We start from the raw sequence: 22483 nt of genomic DNA on the forward strand, positions 1-22483 counted from the left end.
AATGACAGTAAAGAGAGAAGACCAAAATGTTGTGTACCTGATAATTGCACTGCTAACCTTTTATCAGAGCTACAGCTGTGTGGATGTCTCTTTACCGCAGCGCTACTTTATCCAGCATGAGATAATTAACACCACTCACCTATTATGATTACTAAACTGGTTTTATTTTTAAGTCTACTTTCAGGAAGTAGATGGACTAAATTAGAAGTACATGACACATCAGAGCTCCGCACCGCACAGCCTACACTAGTAACTGACGCTATGAAAATAATAGACTCAAATCAAATAATTTGCGTCGGCAGAATAGCAGCAACATAGGTTTTTAGAATGATAATACCTAAACATCGTCATCGTAACATGCTGTGTACATTTATGTGTTTAGGAAATAGAGCACTAGTCGTCACAAATCACAAATTGGGACCAAGTGCTTCAGTCATGAGATTTTATTTTGCTTTATTCGATGCATGGTGAATATGAGGTCACACGGACACACTGACTGACTAGGTCACGCACGCCTGTCACAGTTTAAAATGTATTTTGACAGTTCATGGTCGGTTACGCTCTCGTCAGCCAGTGGAACTGACAGATGGGTCTCATGATGGAGTCAGATGTTGCTAATGGAGCGTGAAAGTGCTGACAAATAAGTGTTCTTCACAGAATGAGTGCGTACAGTGTGTGTGTGTGTGTGTGAGAGAGAAGCTAAATGTTGGAGCAAGTTGGAGTTACTGGATTCTTGCGGTTGGCTAGCAGTGTAACTGAATGTGAAATTGTCATAGTTTTGTGTTTTCAACACTCTGCGTGTTTGTCTAGAGCCTGGCCGGCGATATATCAGTCTGGCAGATGTATCAGCCATTATTTTACTTTTTCAACGACAGCTCTGCAATTATAATAATAATAATAATAATAATAGTAATAATAATACTACATCACACTTATTATGCTTATTATCAGCATCTCTGCAGCTAATTTGTCCAAATTGTAACCACTTTCAACCTGGCGTCTATTTTGGGCATGTCATTTTACTATAACGACATGCCCAACCAGTTTGTACTTTTGACATGCCTATAATAATTAATTATAGGCATGTCAAAACAAGTACAAACTGGTTGCGTCTGCTATTTTTTGATAGATTTATTGCATAAGGCCTAAGTGGTTCAGTTTAAAGTTCACTTTATGTGTGCATTTTATTCACTTGTTTGCTTGTTGTTTGCTTGTTCATTTTATAATTCAAATTTATAATATCAAAAATGTATTTGTGTTTATTATTTTATTTCTGTGTGTGCTCTTAGGTTAAATGTTCTCAAATAGAAACTTGTATCAGATCCAAGTTTTTATAGTTTTGAGAAAATATCATCCAAAGCATTTGTAATCGGTCGTCTAGCCCATTGGTTCCCAAAGTGGAACCCCCTCAAGGACCCCCAGGGGTCTTTCGTTAGATATTCAATAAGTCTGCGGCCAAATAGACATAGATTTGGGGGTCCCCGACATGAAGAAGTTTGAGAACCACTTTGGGATTGGGATCGTCATCGGACCCAAAAAAAACATCGGTCGGGCTCGTGTGTGTGTGTGTGTGTGTGTGTGTGTGTGTGTGTGTGTCTAACTGGATCACAGACTGCCAGGATGTTGGACAGCGGGTTGAATGACATCATGTCTGCAGTTGAAACGGACACCAGAAATAGAGTAGTGATGTCACAATGTTTCTGGGAGACGGTTTGGACTGGGAAGTAGCGCGCGTGCACACACACACACTGGAAGACGTGCACTTAGTCCTGTGTAATGATTCTCTCACACACACACACACACACACACACACACACACACACACACACACACACACACACACACACATACACACACTGGGAGTCCTGTGTAATGATTCTGAAAGACACACGCACACACACAGTGAATTTGATAATGAATGGTGGTCGGAAAGGTGATGGAGAAGACTCGGCTTACAGTAAAATAAAGGCTGACTCTGCATTTCCACTGCTTCCCAATCCTGCTCTGTGACTCACAGCGGGAAGTGGCTGCAGGCGCCTCTATGATACACACACACACACACACACACACACACACACACACACACACACACACACACACACGATAGCCGATCTTCAAGCTTGTGGATATGAACCTATTTTGCATAATCGTCACAATCGTTTCCATGTTGAAAAATGATGTTCATACATGTTCAAACATTTTCCAAAAATAGCAGAAATAGCAGATCTACAAGCTTACAAGAGGTTAGGGTTGTAAGCTATTTCTGCTAGTTAAAAAAAAAAGTCTTTGTATATATATTATTATATATTTATAAGTTATTTGTCATATCCCATATATTCCCTGAAAGGGCCTAAAATGCAAACTGAAATTAAGTTCCAATGTTCAATGCCAAAAACACAATGAAATCGTTAATCGCAATTATTTGTGTGACATAATTAATCATCAACATACATTTGTAATCGTGACGGCCCTACGGCCATACAGTACTTTTTTCATCCTGTTTGGTGACATTAGGTTAAATTGTGCGTCTCCTTTATCTCTCTCGCTCCCTCTCTTTCCCAGGCAACCGGGCGGATTTCTCGTCGTCGGCCAACGAGCGGATCATGGAGGTGGTCAACTCGGCTCGAACGCGGCAACAGATCCTGAACGTGGCGGACGAGGACTCCGAGGACGAAGGAGGGGCAGGGGAGCGAGGCGGCGAGGGGGAGGAAGACGACACCTGGGTGTTCCCGCTGGTGCAGATGAAGCCTCTGGGGATCCAGGTGGACGAGCAGATCACACAGGTGTGGATGACGGTCATCTGTGATGTGTATCTTTGATTTATCACTCCATGATTGGGCAAGGTTTCAGCCAGTTAAATTACTCAAACCAAAAAAAATATGTTAAAGTCAATTTGTGGAGTTACTTCCTTGGCCTACTGACCTTGCGCACACACACACACACACACACACACACACACACACACACACACACACACACACACACACACACACACACACACACACACTTCTAGGCAGCTTGGTGACTGTGGCAGGTGCTATATATGTAACTATACGGGAGAAGGGACTTCCCATCGCCATTGGGCGGGGCTTTCACTCTATAGGACTTGGGAAACCCCTTCGGTGGGGGCGTTGTCACATTCTAATACAGCACGAAAACCCCATTGCAGCACCTGCCTCTCGGTGGCTTGCCTCGCTAATCATTGGACTGCCAACCCCAACCTCCTGGGATCGAATCCCGCTGCCGGCACTATTTTTCCAACAACCACAGATTTTTTTTCCCGGACGATAAAGTATAGTTTTTGACCGCCGCACCGTCTCAAGCGAACTTGAACCGTGAAGAGGCACCGCCGAGCGAGCTGTAGCGAGCGATTCGCCGTGCCGAACGCTGCGAAGTTCACTTGAGGCACAGAATCGTAAATCATGTTTTTGGGGAGAGCGTTTGGCCCCAACTGCCATTCAAAGTGACTACTGGCCAATCACAGCGCGTCTTTTCCGGGACTTTCCCAACTCCTGTGCACTCAAATAGCTTGCGTGGCAGATAGAATGATGTTCCATAGTCGTTTTATTTGTAGGTTGGTGAATGATGTCCCATAGGGTTTCTCAGAAGCTGAGCCAAGGTGCTGCAAGTGTTGACAGGAGCTGACATGTGCTACACACGGCGTGTCGTATACTTGCACATGATCTATGGACTGTGGAACCGGTCGGACGTATACTGTCAAAATGATCCATTTGCTTCTTCCCCTATATTCCTATTTGGCCGTGATGCTCTTGAATAGGCCTTGTCTATAAGCAACCTATGCAGTCAGTATTTTGTGAAATAAAGAGCCAGCAAATACATTATGAAGTGAATTTTGTAACTTTAACCTATTGAGATCGTGAAAGCATCTGTGTAATTTTAGATTTCTGCGGCTATTAAAAAATAGCAGATATTCAAGCACATAGCCGCGCTACGAGCTTGTAGATCTGCCATTTCTACAAATCTTTGAATATATATATATTGTTTTTCACTCAAATCTTTGCTTCCGGGGGGGTCCCTGGAACAACATATTTTGAGATGGGGGTCTGCGGCCAAATACATATCATTTTGGGGGTCCTTGACATGAAAAAGTTGATATAGCAACATTTTTTCAAAGTTTTTTCAAAAAACTGTTTGAGATTTGCACAAATTGTCATGATTTTTCAAAAAGATACTATGAGCTTGTATATCTGCTATTTTTTGAATAGCCAAAGCAAACTAAAATGACACAGATGCGTTCCCGGATTGAATTTTTGACAACTGAGTGGGTTATATGACTTCAGCATGCTCTTCTTATTTGGAAGAACAGCTTTTATGTCTCTCAGTGAAGGAAAATGCTTCAGTATACCAGAGCTTCATTGGGGAGACGGGGAGTGACACGCAGCAAAGGTTGTCGGGATCGGGATTCGAACCCGCGACACTAGCAGCCTAGGTGACCTGGACCGCCACGCCAGCCGTCCGGCCCGTAGGCTATAGTTTTAAATGTGTAGAATCTACGACAGCTGCTGTCACGTGCCGTTGTGTAACACATCACACCTCCGATTCCGCAAGCCCAGCAGCATGCAATGTACAAGCACACACACAAACACACACAAACACACACACACACACACACACACTCAAGCACACACACACACACTCAAGCACACACAATCAGGGGAGGCTTTACTGCGGCTCTGCTTCTGTGTAGAAAGGCAAAGCCGGCATTAATTGCAGCTTTTCATCACGCCAGTGTTGCACAATGACACATCTCTGTGTAAAAGTCACCACAGACTGACATGCAAGGTGAACGCAATACCAGCCGCTCTGTTGTGGCTGCTTGTAATAAGCATTTTACATGCTTGTGTAATGATTGTGAGATTGTTTCTTAGAAAGCCACACCTGTCAGTGTCAGGTGCCTTAATTACATCAAAAGGAAATGAATGCTCGCCGATACGAATGGAAAGGAAACTTGAGAGAACTTGAGAGAGTTTCCATTAGGACAGATTGAAAATAACTTTATACTTGACATTTAAAGGGATACTTCACTTTAGGGCCGGGGACACATTTAAAAAATATATTAAAAATAAATGAAAAAAGTTATGGAAAATTCATGGCCCCCTCACGCATTAGAGTGTCCTACTAATGTGTGAGGGGGCCATGAATTTTCCATAACTTTTTTCATTTATTTTTAATATTTTTTTTAAATGTGTCCCCGGCCCGAGAGTGAAGTATCCCTTTAACATTTAACCATTGAACCCCAGCATCCCTATATGCCCGGGGGAAAATTTGACAAAAATAGCCGATCTGCAAGCTCACAACATGTCACGCTGTGAGCTTGTAGATCTGCTATTTTTAGGCGATGAGATTTGGTGTGCGTAAAAAGAAAAAGAACGCACCAAGCACAGTGCAACTCGGGTTATAGGGGCCTAAGTGGTTAAACTGAAGTGTTATTGATAAATTCCAAATATTATCACAGTATTCTGTGACTTCCCTGGACCAGCATCACAGCACCCTTGGGCATTGGTTCTCAAAGTGGGGTCCCGGGGACCCCCAGGGGTCCTTGGGGTGGGGTTCAACTTCCAGGGGGTCCCTAACAAAACTAGTTAACATAGCCTCACAATCATTTTAACCACCGTATCTATCCATTTATATGTTGGCTGTTCAAAAATAGCAGTTCTACAAGCTCACAGCGCGTCACTTCGTGGCGCGCTGCCAGCTTGTACATCTGCTATTTTTGAAAATATTAGAAAAATATCAAAAATTTAAAATAATTTAGTTTTTTTTTTAACAAGTCTCCTCTTATGAGGGTCCCTGGAACAAAACCTTTTCAGATGGGGGGGGGGGGGGGCTGCAGTCAAATACAGATCAATTTGGGGGTCCTTGACATGAAAAGAAATTGAGAACCACTGCCCTAGGGTGCCACGGCACCCACTTTGGTTCAAGAGGTTTAACCCATTTAAACCTGAGACCAATTCTAAAAACGCCTCTTAACTCTTTTCCTGACAAAAACGCTTATAAACGTTTTTGAGAATTAAGCTATTGCCTGCCAAAAACGTTTATAAACGTTTTTAATATATAGTTTTTTTTCTAAAATTCTTTATTTTTCTTCACAAAGAACCAGGAGATAGATTTGCTGCTCCATTCACTTAAATGTTAAAAAATAAACTGAGAAAAAGGTATGAAATCGTAAAAAAATGCTGGCAGAGGCTGCAAACTGTTTTAGAAAACCCCTGGCAGTTTAAGTGTTAAATCCTGACCTAAGTTTTCTGAAAAACTTCAAATATTTATTAAAGAATTGCAAAAAACCTACGTCGCAATATACTGTACATTGCAACAACAACCCCAAAAGAGGTTCCCGTCTTGAAAGGTATAGTTACAAATAGGGGTTCCCGCCGTAAATGGGTTAATAATAACGTTTTTCCACAGCGTCTGCTGACGGACGCGGGTCCGGACGCCACGGTGTTCCTCACGTCGGGCTACTTCAACCTGACGCGGGCCTACATGAGCCTGGTGCTCGGCGCCGGGGCCGACTACCGCATCCTCACCGCCTCGCCGGAGGTCAACGGCTTCTTCGGCGCCAAGGGCGTGGCGGGCGCCATCCCCGCCGCCTACGTGCACATCGCCCGGCAGTTCTACAGCAAAGTGTGCCAGCTGGGGCAGCAGGAGCGGGTGCACCTCCACGAGTACCACAGGCCACAGTGGACCTTCCACGCCAAGGGTGACCCCACACACACACACACACACACACACACACGGTTGTATTACTATACTTTGGCTATACAAAAATAGCAGATATACAAGCTCATAGCGCGGCACCGAGTGCCGCGCTATGAGCTTGTAGATCTGCTATTTTAGAAAAATCGTGAACATTTGTGCAAATCTTTTAACATATATTTTTTTAAGCGAAGATTTCTAACTCAAATCTTCGCTTCTGGGGGGTTCCCTGGAACAAAATATTTTGAGATGGGTGGTCGGTGGCCAAATACATATAATTTTGGGTGGTCCTTGACATGGAAAAAGTTTGAGAACCACTGATATAGCAACATAACGTTTTTCGAAAACCCGTTAGGATTTAGAAGACATTTGTAGATGCGTTCCCACGTTGAATGGGTTAATTACGCCAAGAAGAAGCGATTTTATGAATACCATTTTTTTTTTTTTTTTTTTTTTTCCCCCCCCTCAATTTAGTCGTTATGCCAATTGATTCCTGCCCCCCACACATTTCTGTGTTGTCACTACTGTTGTTATCCTACTGACTCACACACCAGTGAGGAGGAGCCCCCACCGAGAGGACATAGAGCCTTCGTCCTACTCCTCCCGCCCAACACTCCCTGACATGACAGCCCTGCTAGAGGTGGGGCTTTAATCCATTAAGACCGGGAACGCATCTGTGTCATTTTAAGATTTATTTGGCTATTTTCTTTGCAGATCTACAAGCACCGAGAGCCGCGCTACGAGCTTGTAGATCTGCTATTTTTTGTCTCAACAAATGTCTACATTTTTCTGAGAGACTATTGTTGCTATATCAGTGGTGCTCAAACCTTTTCTTGTCAAGGACCCCCCCAAAATTATATGTTTTTGGCAGCCGACCCCGTCAAAATATGATGTTCCAGGGACCCCCCAGAAGCAAAGATTTGAGTTAAAAACGTTGTTAAAAAAATAGATGTATTCAAAGATTTGCACAAAAATGTTCAAGATTTTTTTTAAATGGCAGATCTACAAGCTCGTAGCGCGGCTATTTTTGAATAGCCAAAGTATAATATGTGTTCCCGGATTAATGCTATTTAAGGATAGCTATGTTGTTCAGTCGGTCGGGTTCACCACCCGAACAACATTTCTCCAAAAAGACTGTCTGGGTTGCCGTGGCAGTTGCTGTTGCACTTTCATTCTCCCCAGACAATCTTTGGTGACGCAATGGCCTTTCCTCTAGCGCCACCATTAGGCCAAAGGTTCCAATTGCACAATAAAGTCTAATGGGACAGATTGCGTGCTGAATGCATTCATGCTCCCTCGATGACGAACCCTAACTATTTGAGTGATCCCGTGACCTATCCTCTAGTACATTTTGGGAGTTTCCTTCCTGCAAGCTGCTGACTTTCACTCCACTACGATTTAAATAGAAATATTGTATTTTTGACTCTGAATTTCTAGGAAGGCACTCTTGGGAGCCAAACTTACACAAAAATATATTACGAAGTAACCACTTAAAGGGATAGTTCACCCCTAAAATGACCTTTTTTCTATCGATTAGTCACCCCATGGAGACTTGAATTCATGGATTATTATTTTTTGTCTCATTCCTAAGCCAATAATTTGAGGACCCTCCTTTGTCTCCTTTGTGTCTCCTACCGGAACCGCTGCCTGTCCTCTGGTCATCAAATTATTGGCCCTAGGAATGCGACAAAAACCAACTAAATACTAAGCCCCTATTTCAAAATATATTGAAAGGGTTGCTTTTTAATTTGTACCTGAATACTTGAGTATTTACTTATACTTTGTCACGCTACTGCTTGCGGGCTCCAGCAGTGTGTAGCGTGAGAGAGAGGCTGGCTTTGTACAGTCATCCTGTCGTAGCCTCAGGACAAGGATGCACACACACACACACACACACACACACACACACACACACACACACACACACACACACACACACACACACACGCACCCTCTCATACTTTGGTTTTGGACAGACTCCGGGGATTTCTGCATGTGCTTCCTTTTTAGCTGTGGTTTTTGGCCGACTTAACCCATTAAGACCGGGAACGCATGCCGCGCTATGAGCTTGTAGATCTGCTATTTTTGAAAAATTGTGAAAATGTGTGCAAAACATTTTTGACTCTCTTACAACTTCTGGGGGTCCCTGGAACAAAATATTTTAAGATGGGGGTCCACGGCCATATTATTTTGGAGAACCACTGTCCACTGATATTATAGCAAATATGTTTTGTTTTTTAAAACTAGACATTTGTAGAATCCCCAGAAGCAAAGATTTGAGTTACAAATGTTCGCTTTAAAAATACATATAGCCAAAGATTAGCAAAAAAAAATCACGATAAAAAAAAAATAGCAGATCTACAAGCTCATAGTGCGGCACTCGGTGGCGCGCTATGAGCTTGTATATCTGCTATTCTTGAATAGCCAAAGAAATCTTAAAATGACACAGATGCGTTCCCGGTCTTAATGGGTTAAAAATCCCTACTGGAAAACGTGGCTTCAGATTATTATTTTTTTTTTTTAACATTACCTCCTTTTTTTATTCCCCCTCTTTGTTCCAGGTCTGTGGTATTACCTGCAGGGCCAGGAGCGGCCTTGCCTGACTCTAATTGGCTCCCCTAATTTCGGTTACCGCTCCGTTCACCGCGACCTGGAGGCGCAGATCGCCATAGTAACGAAGAACCAGGAACTGCAGGCCCAGTTGCAGGAGGTACTAACTCTGTTTCTTTCCAGAAGTGATGACTCATCAGTCCTCCTGACTTTGATGCATTCACAGACACACAGTCACACACATACTGTACATGCTTATTACTTTATGACTCGTTTGAATTTGTTCATTTGTTTAACCCTTAACCTCAACCCTCTCTGCTACATGCCAAGCCTTAACCTTTAAAGGGGTAGTTCACCCCCAAAAAATAATTCTATCGATTAGTCACCCCACGGAGACTTGAATTCATGGATATTTTTTGTTTTTTTGTCGCATTGCTAAGCCAATAATTTGATGACCAGCGGACCGGTAGGTTCCGGTAGGAGACACAAAGGAGACTCTTTGCGGAATTGCTGCTGGTCATCAAATTATTGGCTTAGGAATGCGAATGCGAAAAAAATAATATCCATGAATTCAAGTCTCCATGGGGTGACTAATTGATAGAAAAACGTGGTTAAATATCTGAAAATACACATTAACACATTGAATGGCAGAGTTATTTCAGATTTTTTAGCTGTTTTATGCCAGAGGTTTTTCATTGAGAAAAAAAAAGTACTCAGGAGCCGAGATACAGAATTTTTAAGTTTTAAGTTAACAAGGAAGTGGATGGGAGTCTAAATCTTCAACAAATCATATCTCCTTGGTCTTTGGGCCAAATTAAATTTTTTTTTTTTAAATGTTTTTTGTTTTTTTTCAAAAAACGCATATATGCGTTCTTGGCACTCAAGTGATGGATTCAAAAGAACGCAAAGAACGCATATATGCGTTCTTGCCTGGCACTCAATGTGTTAACATGAATCCAAAATACACTGAAGATTGTGCTGTCAAACCAATGAAACTATATGGAATCTATGAAAAAGCTGTGGGGGGTCCCTGCTTCATCTGTCTCTCAGCTAAGGGGTCCTTGGGCTGAAAAACGTTGAAGACCCCTGTGGTAAAGAATGTAAACACACACATGCTGACATGTGTGTGTTTGCATTGTTTGTACAGTGTACAGGAGGTCCGCTTGGTCCCCACAAAGCTGGAAAACAATGTAAACACATTGTGTTTGACTCTGTGTGTCCTGTGTGTCTGGAACAGAACATGTTATACATCAGTGGTTCTCAACCTGTAGGTCGGGATCCCCAGGGGGGTCCCCACATGATTTTTGGGGGGTCCACTGATAGTAAAGTGACAATTTAATGACTTTTAAGACCTTACAACAAACTATACTATTAAAAACTGGTAAAACATTAGCCAAATTTATAAGAAAGAGGCAAAAAGTCCCCAGTTCAAATATGATAGTGGCCTGAAAAGGTTGAGAACCACTGTTATACATGAGGTCTGCATGGTCCCCACAAAGCTGTACAAACAGTGTAAACTAAACACACTGTCCTTTATACTCTGTCCTGTCAGGAACAGGAGATGTTGTACATGAGATCCACAGAGGTGTCCAGCTCCACGTTCGAGCGCGCCGACCGCCACGTCAAGCTGTGGGTTAAACTGGTGACGCCCCTCATCAAGAACTTCTTCTGAGATCCCAGCAAGGTACACAACACCATTCCCACGCACGCGTACACGTACACAGAGTAACCAGTGTTGCCAGATTCTGTGAGAGAAACAAGCAACCAGGTCTAGGAAAACCAGCCCAAAAGAAGCCACTATGGGCCACATGAGCACTTTAACATATATCAGCTATTTGAAAATAGCAGATCTAAAAACTCACAACGCGTCGCAATGCGACGCGTTGTGAGCTTGTAGATCAGCTATTTTCAAATAAAATCTTGCAGGGAAATTATAATAAGAAGATCTGGCAACCCTGAGAGTAACCCGGGGCAGAGCGGCCAGTGGTTAAGAGAGGCCGTCTGGTAAGCAGAACTTCTGGTCACTGGTTCACCTCTTGGCCCCCGGTCTATGTGGCAAAAGCTGAATTCCAATTCTCAAATTTCTGCCTCCGTCATCTGTCCTCCAGCATGGCGGTGTTACGGTGAAATTGGTGACCTGCCGAAATATGTGACCATCGTGTAGACATCACATAACGTCAGTGTCTGAACGTAAATCATTGCGATTTGTTACACAAATCTTGTCTTCTGGGGTTCCCTGGCATTTTCAGATGGGGGTCAAAAAATACATAACATTTCGGGGGTCCTGGGCACAAAACAGTTTGAGAACTACTGATTTAGAAGGCTTTTTGTCTCCGCCAGGACGAAAGGCATGGCGAGAGTGTATGTTTTGCACCTTGTCCGTCCGTCCGTCCGTGTGTCCGTCCGTCTGTGAACAGCTAATCTCTGTTGGCTTGATCGCAGCGAAACTGTGCACACACACTCCCTGGCTGCCAATTCAGAACCTCTGCACCAAAATCTTCACATGGGCCTGTTATATATTTTTGGTAGACTCGGCCTCAGGTTTAAATGGGATAAGCAGATTGTGGCTGGGGTGGTGAGTGTCCTTGATGTTCCGTTCAGCCTTGACTACACAGCGCTTCTCGTATATTCCCCTGGCGGGAGCAGAACTCACCTCTGACGATGCACTGGGCCGTCCTCACCGCCATCTGGTCTGACGATGCACTGGGCCATCCACACTGCCTTCTGGAGTGCTTTGTGTTAGAGGGCGGTGCACAGTGTTGCCAGATTTTGCGAGAGAAACAAGCAACCAGATCTATGAAAACAAGCCCAAAAGAAGCGACTAGGTCACATGATCACACATGTGCCCTATAGGTCCTGACACAAAATATTTTCAGATGTGGGCCCGCGGACAAATTCATATTAATTTGGGGGTCCTTGTCATGAAAATGTTTGAGTACCCCTGGTTTAAACAACATGTAGAAAGCACGCCCAAATAACCAACTGAACTTTAGAAACAAGCCCAAAAAAACGCAACGACTAACAATATTTACAAGCAACTTTACAGAAAGACAGACCCAAAGTTGCTTATAATAAGCAGAAATGGCAACACTGGCGGTGCAGTTCCCATACCAGATGGCGACGCAGCTCGTCAGGACAACCTCTGTTGTAGCTGGTGCTGTTTGTTGACATTCATTTACATTAATGCATTCATCAGTGGACACTGTACTGAAAGTGCGATGGCGAGACCGTTTGAACCACTTAACCCCCTCTAGATGTAGTAAACTGAACCTGAGTTGGCTCGGGTTCAAGTGATTTAGAACTGGGGTCTTCAACGTTTTTCAGTCCAAGGGCCCCTTAGGTGAGAGAGAGATGAAGCAGGGACCCCCCCCACTACATATTGTATAAAATTGTGTTGCAGATCTTTTTCATAGATTTCATAGATGGCTTCATAGACTTGCTTGACAACACTGTCAATGTGTAGCGTTGTGCTGGCTTCATGTTAATATATTTCCCCTACACCAAACCTCTTTGCTGAAAATAGCAGATCTACAAGCTCACAACGTTGTGAGCTTGTAGATCGGCTATTTTCGGCTAATGTTCCCCCCAGAATAGAGGGATGCTAGGGTTCAAGTGGTTAATGTACAAAAAAAAGTTCCTATCACACAAAGATTTGGTGGCCCCCCCTGTAGTAACTGTTGAAGACTTGAAGAAAATGGAATCGCTGCTTCCGGTTCCTTGATCACACAGAACACAGGAGCAACAGATAAAAAGTTGACGGGACAATTAGGGGTGTGCCGATATATCGTCCCGCAATTTTTTTTTTTTGTTTTTTTTTTACAATAATAATAATCAGGCATGCAAACAGCCCCGAGGTGAAAAGGGTGACAACATGTTTTTTTTCGGGTCAGGTGTCACACTATTGCCCTATTTGGATTCAAAACGGCTATTGTAGCTGAAAAGCTACAAGTTTGCATGTCTGAATAATGCAAAAACAGAATTATTTGTTTGCATTTGCTTTTTTTCTCCCCCATATATTTTCATTATAAAAAAAGTGCGTATCGTATCGAAATCGTATCGAAGTTGTGAGCCCAATATCGTATCGTATCGTTTCGTGAAATTAGTGTATCGGCACACCCCTAGGGACAATACATTTGGGTTTCATTTAGGATATCGTGGCCACTACAGAAGCTCTTGTCTACACAACCCAAGCTTTGACCCAAGTTCAACATCACTTTAAGTACATGTTTTTACATATCCACTAAAAACTACTGGTGACTGTGTGATGAGTTGGTTGTCAGAACTCATTGACTCCCTCGCAGCCACTTGGGTTTTCCTTCACATGCTGTTCCTCTAAACACAAACAGAAAGGCAGACCTTGTGTCAAGCAGTCTGTGGTTTCTTAGAAAATGTCTACAGTCATTGTGGTGCGTCCCGGTTCCAGTGTTGGAAGAAGTACTCTGTTTTTTTGTAAAAAGTAAAAGCAGAAATACCACAATGTCAAAATAATCTGTTATAAACCCATTAAGAACTAAAGGCTGATTCTACGAATGCCCTCTAAATCAGTAGTTGTCACACTTTCAAGATGTTTTAAAAAACTGAAAAAAGAGATGAAGGAGCGCATCTGTTTGACTAGAGTAGAAATCCCCAACAAGGTGCTCTTTGGTACAACTGGGTGACAGAATTGATGCAAAAAAAGGCACTCTAACAGGAAAAGTTAAAAAGTCTTTAATAGTTTGGCTAATGCATAGCAAATGTATTCTTGCTATGCATTAGCCAAACTTTTAAAGGCTTTTTAACTTTTCCTGTTAGAGTGCTTTTGTCTAATCCCTTTTTTTTTTTGCATGTTTTCAAAAATGTTCAAAAAAAGCAGATGTACAAGCTTGCAGAGCGGCACGAAGTGACGCACTGTGAGCTTGTATATCTGCTATTTTTGAATAGCCAACGTAAGAATCTAAAATGACACTTGATGCTCTCCCGGTTTTAATGGGTTAAAAAGGCCTATATTTAAAAGTGTGCTTGAGTAAAAGTGCTGACATCAAGATGTACTTACAGTACTCATTATGCAGAATGTCCAATTTCACAATTCTTTTTCAACATTTTATCCAAACGTTTCAATGTGTCACTGGTCAGAAGAACTGCAATAAATAAATAAGGGATCAAAGTGTTCCCTTAAATTCTTTTGAGCAGTACATGTTCAAAAGAATTACATCTGCAAAGAAACTAATAACTAAAGTTTAATCATTGTAGTGGAGTCAAAAGTACAATCTTTGCCTCTGAGAAGTATCGGAAAATGGAAATACTCAAGTGAATTAAAAGTACCCCAAAGTTGTACTTGAGTACAGTACTTGAGTAAATGTCCAGCACTGACCTTTTCCTGCACTTCCCAGAAGATTGGGCTGATTCACTTCCATCATGGACTGAGTCATTCTGGTAAAAGATGTACCGATACCATGTTTTCCGTCCTGATACCGATTCCGATGCCCATAAATTGCGTATTGGTCGATACCGAGTACCGATCCGATACAGATTGTGTAATTAAAAACATTTCTAGGACAGTGGTTCTCAAAGTGAGGTCAAGGGACTCTCAGGGTTCCTTGGGGGGGGGGGGTTCCAAATGGACCCTTACAGGTCTGAGAGTGTACAAATGGAACCAAATGGACCCTTACAGGTCTCTAACTCTGAGATTGTACAAATGGAGCCAAATGGACCCTTACAGGTCTCTAACTCTGAGAGTGTACAAATGGAACCAAATGGTCCATTTGGTTCCGTTTGTACACTCTCAGATAACTCTTTATGGAGGTCCTTCAAATGTAAAAGTTTGAGAACCACTGATATAGGAATATATAAAAATTCCATGAATAATTGTTCAGCTACAAGTTAAAATAATAATTTAGATGTAGTGCAGCTGTATAAAATAGTCGTGCAACATCAACTGAATCGTTCAAAATATTACTGTAAATGAAACCATCATGTGATAAATTAAGAAGAGGGTAGCTCTGGGTGCTTCATGCTCTGGGTGAGCAACTTCATTGAAATGAAAGGTGGGGGTTATACTGTATAACTCCGGACAAGACCAGAGAAGCAGTGGTGGAAGTACTCAGGGTTTTTTTAAACTTAAAGTTGCACTATGTAACTTTCCACTTCTACCCCGGATTTAAACCCGGTTTGAACCACCGCTGCCAGGGAGCGGCTGGCACGGCGTGGCAAGGTTAGAATAAGGTCACACTTTAGAGGAAGCCGGCGGCATGATTAAGACAGTTTCTGGTAATCCTTGGCGGTTGACTTGAAGTTTGAGTGACTGTCATAGTTCCTAGCTACCTACCGTATCATCAATCAAGCTCTGTTCTGCTTCACTGATTGGCCAAAAGCAAACAATGTTTGTTTGAGCGTTTTGCTCCCACACCTGTTTGTTTTATCAGACAAACGGCGCATCCAAACTTTGTTTTCTAGTCGCACACCGCCACCTTTCCCATGCCATTGTTTGGCCAAATGGGACACTCACAAGTAAATATCCCTTTTATTAATACATTTTATAATGTAAAAAAAAATTCCTTTTTTGAAAATTATTATACTTTTACTTAAGTAAACAGTCAGAGTACTTCTTCTCCACCACTGAGGTGTGACTATACGGTCCAGATAGGGCTGTTTGTTTCTTTCACAGCAGGAAGTGTTTGGGGCTCAGATAGAGCAGGAAGCACTCGGCTATGGGGGAGAGATAGTGACGGTAATCTGGCGGTGGCTGATTGCCACCTGAGACTATGGGTGTCGCAAAGACAAAGGCTCAAAGTGAATGATCCTCTGCCAGAGAGGAACAATAGCTAAAGCAACAGCCATTCAACACTCGTACGCACACGCAGACACTTCTATTTGTGGTGCTGTGTTGGGAAATGTTAAGGAAGTGCATTGTTTTACCGGCAAGATGACACAAACAAGACGGGAAAAGGGTTGTGCTAGTTCCTTGACCTTTGAACTTGACCCTGAATTTTATTTTGTTTACACCAGGGGTCTTCAACGTTTTTTTCAGGACCCCCTAGCTGAGAGACAGATGAAGCAGGGACCCCCCACTACATATTGTATAAAACTGTGTTGCAGATTAAACGTTTTCATAGATTTCATAGATCGTTGGATTCATGCTAATGTGTATTTTCAGGTAGTTAACCTTTAATATTTAGTCAACTTGACCATTGGCTCTGTACTTGGTCTGCTCTTTTTTTCCCTCTACACCAACTCTCAGAAAATAGCCGATCTACCAGCTATCCAGGGGGTCCCCAGCAAAAGTAGTTAAAATAGCGTTTATATGTTGGCTATTCAAAAATAGCAAATCTGCAAGCTCACAGCTTGTAGATCTGCTATTTTTGGAAATAAATAGACAAACATCAAAACTGTTTGGACAATTTTGAATCATTTTGATTTTTTTTTACACAAATCCTCTCTTCTAGGCTTTCCATCCCTGGCACAAGTCATTTCGGGTGGGGGCCCGCGGCCAAATACATATCAATTTGGGGGTCCTCGACACAAAAAGCAGACTGACTGAAGTCACAGGCTTGTAGTGCTGCACGATTCTTGCTCAAATGTGAATCACGATTTTCCTCCATAAGAATTGAGATCACGATTCTCACACGATTCTCTTGTAAATATAAAAATATTAAGCAAAAAAAAAGAATCATGTGGATCTTGGAATCCACATGATTCTTTGGCGATGTTATGCTTTATTTCAGATAGTTCAGTGTAGAAAGACAGGAAGCCAAGGACAGAGACCCTGGGTCCTTGGCACTAGAGTTCTCCAATTCTGCCCGAAACCGACCCTACCCGACTCCACCCGACGTTTTCGGGCCGAGTCGAGAATGTATGACAATTAGTCGGGCCGAGCCAAGCCTCGGGTTCCGTGAAAAATGTAATAAAACCTTTTTGGGTTTTCACGCCTAAAAGTATGGTAATTGTTCGGTTAGGGCCGGGCCTTCATTTTCAGCCCCGTTGAGAACTCTGCTTGGCACCCACTAGGAGCATTATGGTCTGTGTGCTCAGGCTGAGCCAGCAGGCATATGTGACTGATGTGAAGGGTAACTCGATCTCCGCTTTGTATATATTCGGAGCGTAACACTATTGTCTGGTTGCTGTTTGGTATCGAATGATACTGTGACATTATGTAAGCTTGGGTGGCATCTTCTGTATTTAGTCCTGCCAAAAAAACGACAAAGAAGTCATTGTAGAATGTGTCACCTTGTCTAGCCGACAATGCTGTCTAATGTGCAGTTAACCTACTTTAGACAAGTGTCGCTGGGTTTCACCACGCGGTGAAACCCTGGCATCCCGATTCTGGGAACAGGCGAGAATTCCGAGAAAATAGCAGATATACCTTTCTTCTTGTAAAAACAACGAACATAAAACGTACGCATTGAAGCTTTAATAGGACTTGACATGTGTCAACACACCTGTGTTTTAAAGCCTCATGGATGATTTAATGTCTTAATGCGGTCTGCCTGTTGACTGTAACTGGGAGACATTTAGCTCACTACTAGCAATAGTATTCTACCTGCTTTCTTTTATTCTAAAAGTTGGGAGTGGAAATAATAATGGGTCAGTTTACTGTAATATCAGCTTTTTTTTGGTCCCATATTTTGGCCACCAGGGCGCCCAGAGCCGTTGACATAGGAGTTGTGCCATCTCCGTTCTCCATCGGCCCACAAACGTAGCGCTTGTGAGTTGTGACGCATCATTGAACGCAACTCTAGAATTGTATACGTGGCTCACCTGGATCCAGAACCTACTCATAATCATAATCAACACATTCTCTAATGGACTTCTGCTTTTCAAAAAATAAATCTACATTGCTGACTACATCTATACAATTTACACGATCAATATACAGTAGGGCAGTGGTTCAGGGAACATTCTGGGTTCCTTGGAGGCGGCATGTTTAAATGGACCCTTACAGTTCTGTAACTGTGAGATTGTACAAACGGAACCAAATAGACCAGGGGTCTTCAACAGGGGGTCCGGGACCCCTAGGGGGTCCTCAGAGTTACTACAGGGGGTCTGCCAAATCTTTGTGTGATATGATTTTTTTTTTCAAATATACCACTTGAACCCTAGCATCCCTTTTCTGACTTTAGCCAAAAATAGCAGATCTACAAGCTCACAACGCCTCGCAGCACGAGGCGTTGTGAGCTTGTAGATCGGCTATTTTTGGCAAAGAGTTATAGGTGTAGAGGGGGAAAAAGAGCAGCAAAGGTTTATCTGAAACACACTTTTATACAATATAGAGGGGGTCCCTGCTTCACCTCTCTCTCAGCTAGGGGGTCCATGGCCTGAAAACGTTGAAGACCCCTGAAATAGACTCTTACGGGACCATTTACGGGTCCATGTGGTTCCATTTGTGCACTCTCATAGTTATGAGGGGGGTCCTTGAAATTAAAACGTTTGAGAACCACTGCAATAATAGATTACAGTCAAAGTTGATGGGGACAGTTGGGAGGAAGCCCTGCAGTGTCTGGGGGGGGGCTTTAACATACAAGGAAGGGTCCAAAAAACGCCCGGTGGGGCGCTGCTTTTTTTTCTTTCTCTACTAGTTAGCTTAATTCCCCTTGTTGTTACCCTGAAGGATGATGCAAAAAGCCTCGTCAGCAGGTTTTTCACCACCACGTGTGGTTTTATGTTTTTCGTTGCGCTTGTCATATGCAATCACAAAGTACTGATGCAGCACCACAGGCCATGACGGTAAAGACAAGCCACAAAATCGCTAGCAGAGAACAGGCCAAGTGGTCCTCTAAAAAAAAGAAAGAAGTACTGTTTATTTGTTCCACACCAATCCAACCAAGGACTCCTTCACAGACCTGAATAGAAAGAACTAGAACCCGACCGATATATATATATATATATATACAGTACGGTATCTGTCTGGGTGATATATCCAACATTATTTGACAGACTTTGAGTGTTTTGTGTACTCTTACGCTTCATGACTTGTCAAATGTGCCATTCTAATCTATGCACTGCTCCTTTCATCTGTATCTGACGGAGGACAAAAACAATAATAATAATAATAATATTCTAATCTATGCACTGGTTCAAGGGTTCAAGGTTGTGCTTTATTGTTACAGGAACAACTTAATTTTAGTTTGGCTTCCTGGTCCTCTTTTCTCTATCTGACGGAGGACAAAAACAATAATAACATTCTAATCTATGCACTGCTCCTCATCTCTATCTGACGGAGGACAAAAACTATAATAATATAATTCTAATCTATATGCACTGGTCCTCTCATCTCTATCTGACGGAGAACAATTGTTGTTATTGTTGTTGGAGCGGCGCTCCGACAATAACAACAGCGTTGGCCGTTTCTGAGAAGGAAACGTCTGTATTGCCAGACGTCTATTGTTAGAAAACACTGACACCAGGTTGGAGCCCCTCCAAAACACTCTCACCAGCACTACTCCTCCACTGGTGGAAAGTAACTAGTACGTTTACTCGAGTACTGTACTAATTTTTAGGTACTTTTACTTAACCCATTAAGACCTTCTACTCAACTACATCTCGGGTCAGATATCGTACTTTTGACTCCGCTCCCCTTTATTGAAAAACATTCTAGTTACTTTGTAGATTTAGATTATTAATGCAAAACGTACCTTATCCACTTAAGCCCTATTTTATACTTCGGCTATTCAGGAAAAGCCGATCCAGAAGCTTGCAGCGTGTAGATCTGTTATTTTCTAAACTGACACATTTTGAAAGTCGATAATGTTTTACTTTGGTTCTGTAAGTAAGTATTGATGCCAATTCTTTTACTCAAGGTAAAATTATGAATGCAGGCCTTTTTTTCTTTTACTTGTAGCAGAGTATTGTGGTATTGCTACTTTTACTTAAGTAATACATCTGAGTACTTCCACTGAGCAGTAATATTTCTGTGTGTGTGTGTGTGTGTGTGTGTGTGTACTCATTCATTGAGTCTCACCCACCATGAAATGCTGAATGAATGAATGCTGCTGTTGTGGCAGCCAGCTGCTTCTAATCTGTACCAGGCTGCCCCCTAGAGGACGCACTGTGACTATACTCTACGACTTGACTATATGGCGGGCAGTGGTTGTTAAAAGTTTTTAATTTCAAGGACCCACGGTTTGGTATGCATTAGACCAAGACCATTAGACCTTTTTAAGGGTGATTTTAAACCTTGGTTGCATGCCACCGTCGCATAGGCTGGTAAACCATCCCGGTCACGTGAATTGAATTCACATTATCATGTGTCTTCTTCTGCAGACTGGTCTGGCGCTGGGTGGGTGTTTTGCAGAAACCAAAATGTTGGAATATCCAATCAGCCGTTTGTCAATCACAGGGCCCTGGGCACAGACGCTGATCGGGTCTTCCACTTTTTGTTTTGTTGCAAAAGACCCACCCAGCGCTTGGGGCCAGATCGGTCTGCAGAATGAAGACGCGTGATAATGTGAATTCATGCGACCGGGATGGTTTACCAGCCTAACCGTTGCACACCATAGATAGCCCCTCTACAAGCTCACAACGCATCGCAGCTTAAATCGTCTAGTTTTGGTGCTAGACGCAGCACGAAAACAAGGTATAAATTGTTTGCGGCCTCTGTGGATAGCTTTAAAGCACAGCTCAAGACCTAATTCTTCACTCTTTTAGTTGATTTTTAAATCTCTATGTTGTTATTCATGTCCTCACCGTTTTGCCTGATTCACTGTCTTTTTTGCTATTATTTTAATGTTTTATGCTTTTGCTTTTCTTTTTTTGCTTCGTTAAATTATTTTCACTTTTTCTGTAATTGTATTCTCGCGCTGTAAAGCACTTTGATGTCATGAAAGGTGCTATACAAAATAAAGTTCATTATTTGTATTATTAAATTAGGCATTAGCAAGTAAGGATGACCTTTTTAGTGGTTTTAAATGAGAAAAATGAAAACTCAAATAAGTCATAACATAATAGAAAACAAAAAGTTTGTTTGCTTGTTCATATTTTTGTGTTCTCTCTCTCTCTGTGTGTGTGTGTGTGTGTGTGTGTGTGTGTGTCCTAAAGCAGGAGGCAGACTCCAGCCGCCACCCACTGGGTGGGCTTCTCTCTGGTGATGGTGTTGATGGTCCAGGTGATGATGTACAGTACGGTGCCAGTCCTCTCATGCGGGTCTTGTAGACTGGACACTCGTACTGGCGGTACTGGTTCTCCTGGTGGCCCACGCTCACCGACCTGACGAGGACCACCGACATGTTGGGGCGCAGGGAGAGAGGGGGGGGGGGGGTGCAGCTCCTTCAGACGCGCCTCGGAGATCACTCCCGTCTGTGTGTCCCAGCGTACACACACACACACACACACACACACACACACATATACACACATATACACACGAAAATCCCTGTCATCATTCGAGGTCTTGCACCTGTTCATCTCCAGCATTGTCCCGTCTTTGTATCGGTTATGCTTGATTTATACATGATTGTGCGCCATTGTCATGCACAGCAGTGGTTTTCAACCTTTTTCATGCCCAGGACCCCCTAAATTGATATGTATTTGGCCGCGGACCCCCATCTGAAAATGTTTTGTGCCAGGGACCCCCCAGAAGCAGAGATTTGAGTTAAAAAAAAATTGCTTTAAAAATATATATATATTCAAACATATGCACACATTTTCAAGACTTTTCAAAAATAGCAGATCTACAAGCTCATAGCGCGGCACTCGGTGCCGCGCTATGAGCTTGTATATCTGCTATTTCTTAATAGCCAAAGCTAAGTGGTTAAAATGATTATGACGCTATGTTAACTAATTTCGCTGTGGACCCCCTGGTACCCCCTCAAGGACCACTGGTTGAAAACCGCTGATGTACAGGAAATGGCCGATCTACAGCACAACCAAGCTCACAATGCGGGCTTGTAGATCGGCAATTGTCATGGCGCGACACCGACGCACAACCAACTATATAAATCAAGCCTGAAGGGCCAGCAGTCACACTGAGCACGATAACGGATCACGGTAACTATAAATGTCATTTTAAAAGAAATCATCCTAACTCAAATGGATGGCAGCGTCCACCCCACAGCTTTAACGACAATGATAGTCGTGGACGATATCGTTTGGATCACTTTGAGCACGATTTTATGAACGATGGAAGCATTGGCGGTCATTGGAACTCCAATCAAAAGGACATCTGGAATGCGGTCGGCCTCACTGGCCTTCGGAAAGTTTTGTCATTAACGGAGATGAGGAGACTGTATTATGAATAGTCACCTCCTCC

General features: G+C 42.7%; 1 protein-coding gene across 2 annotated transcripts in view; it reads left to right on the plus strand.

The window, feature by feature from the left end:
- Window positions 1-21878, plus strand: part of LOC308081491 (CDP-diacylglycerol--glycerol-3-phosphate 3-phosphatidyltransferase, mitochondrial-like) — a 37103-nt gene extending 15225 nt beyond the window's left edge. The window contains exons 7-11 of one of the 2 annotated variants that reach the window (XM_080457866.1): window positions 2563-2783; window positions 6427-6718; window positions 9276-9424; window positions 10817-10948; window positions 21274-21878. In XM_080457866.1, coding sequence (XP_080313992.1) covers window positions 2563-2783; window positions 6427-6718; window positions 9276-9424; window positions 10817-10936 — 782 coding nt within the window. In that variant the 3' untranslated portion in view covers window positions 10937-10948; window positions 21274-21878. The remainder of the gene's footprint in view (window positions 1-2562; window positions 2784-6426; window positions 6719-9275; window positions 9425-10816; window positions 10949-21273) is intronic. The other variant, XM_080457867.1, reaches the window with a different exon arrangement.
- The last annotated feature ends 605 nt before the right edge of the window (window positions 21879-22483 follow it).

Source organism: Gymnoscopelus braueri (genome assembly GCF_963280865.1).
Source record: "Gymnoscopelus braueri genome assembly, contig: SCAFFOLD_195, whole genome shotgun sequence".
In the NCBI taxonomy this organism is placed as follows: Eukaryota; Metazoa; Chordata; class Actinopteri; order Myctophiformes; family Myctophidae; genus Gymnoscopelus; species Gymnoscopelus braueri.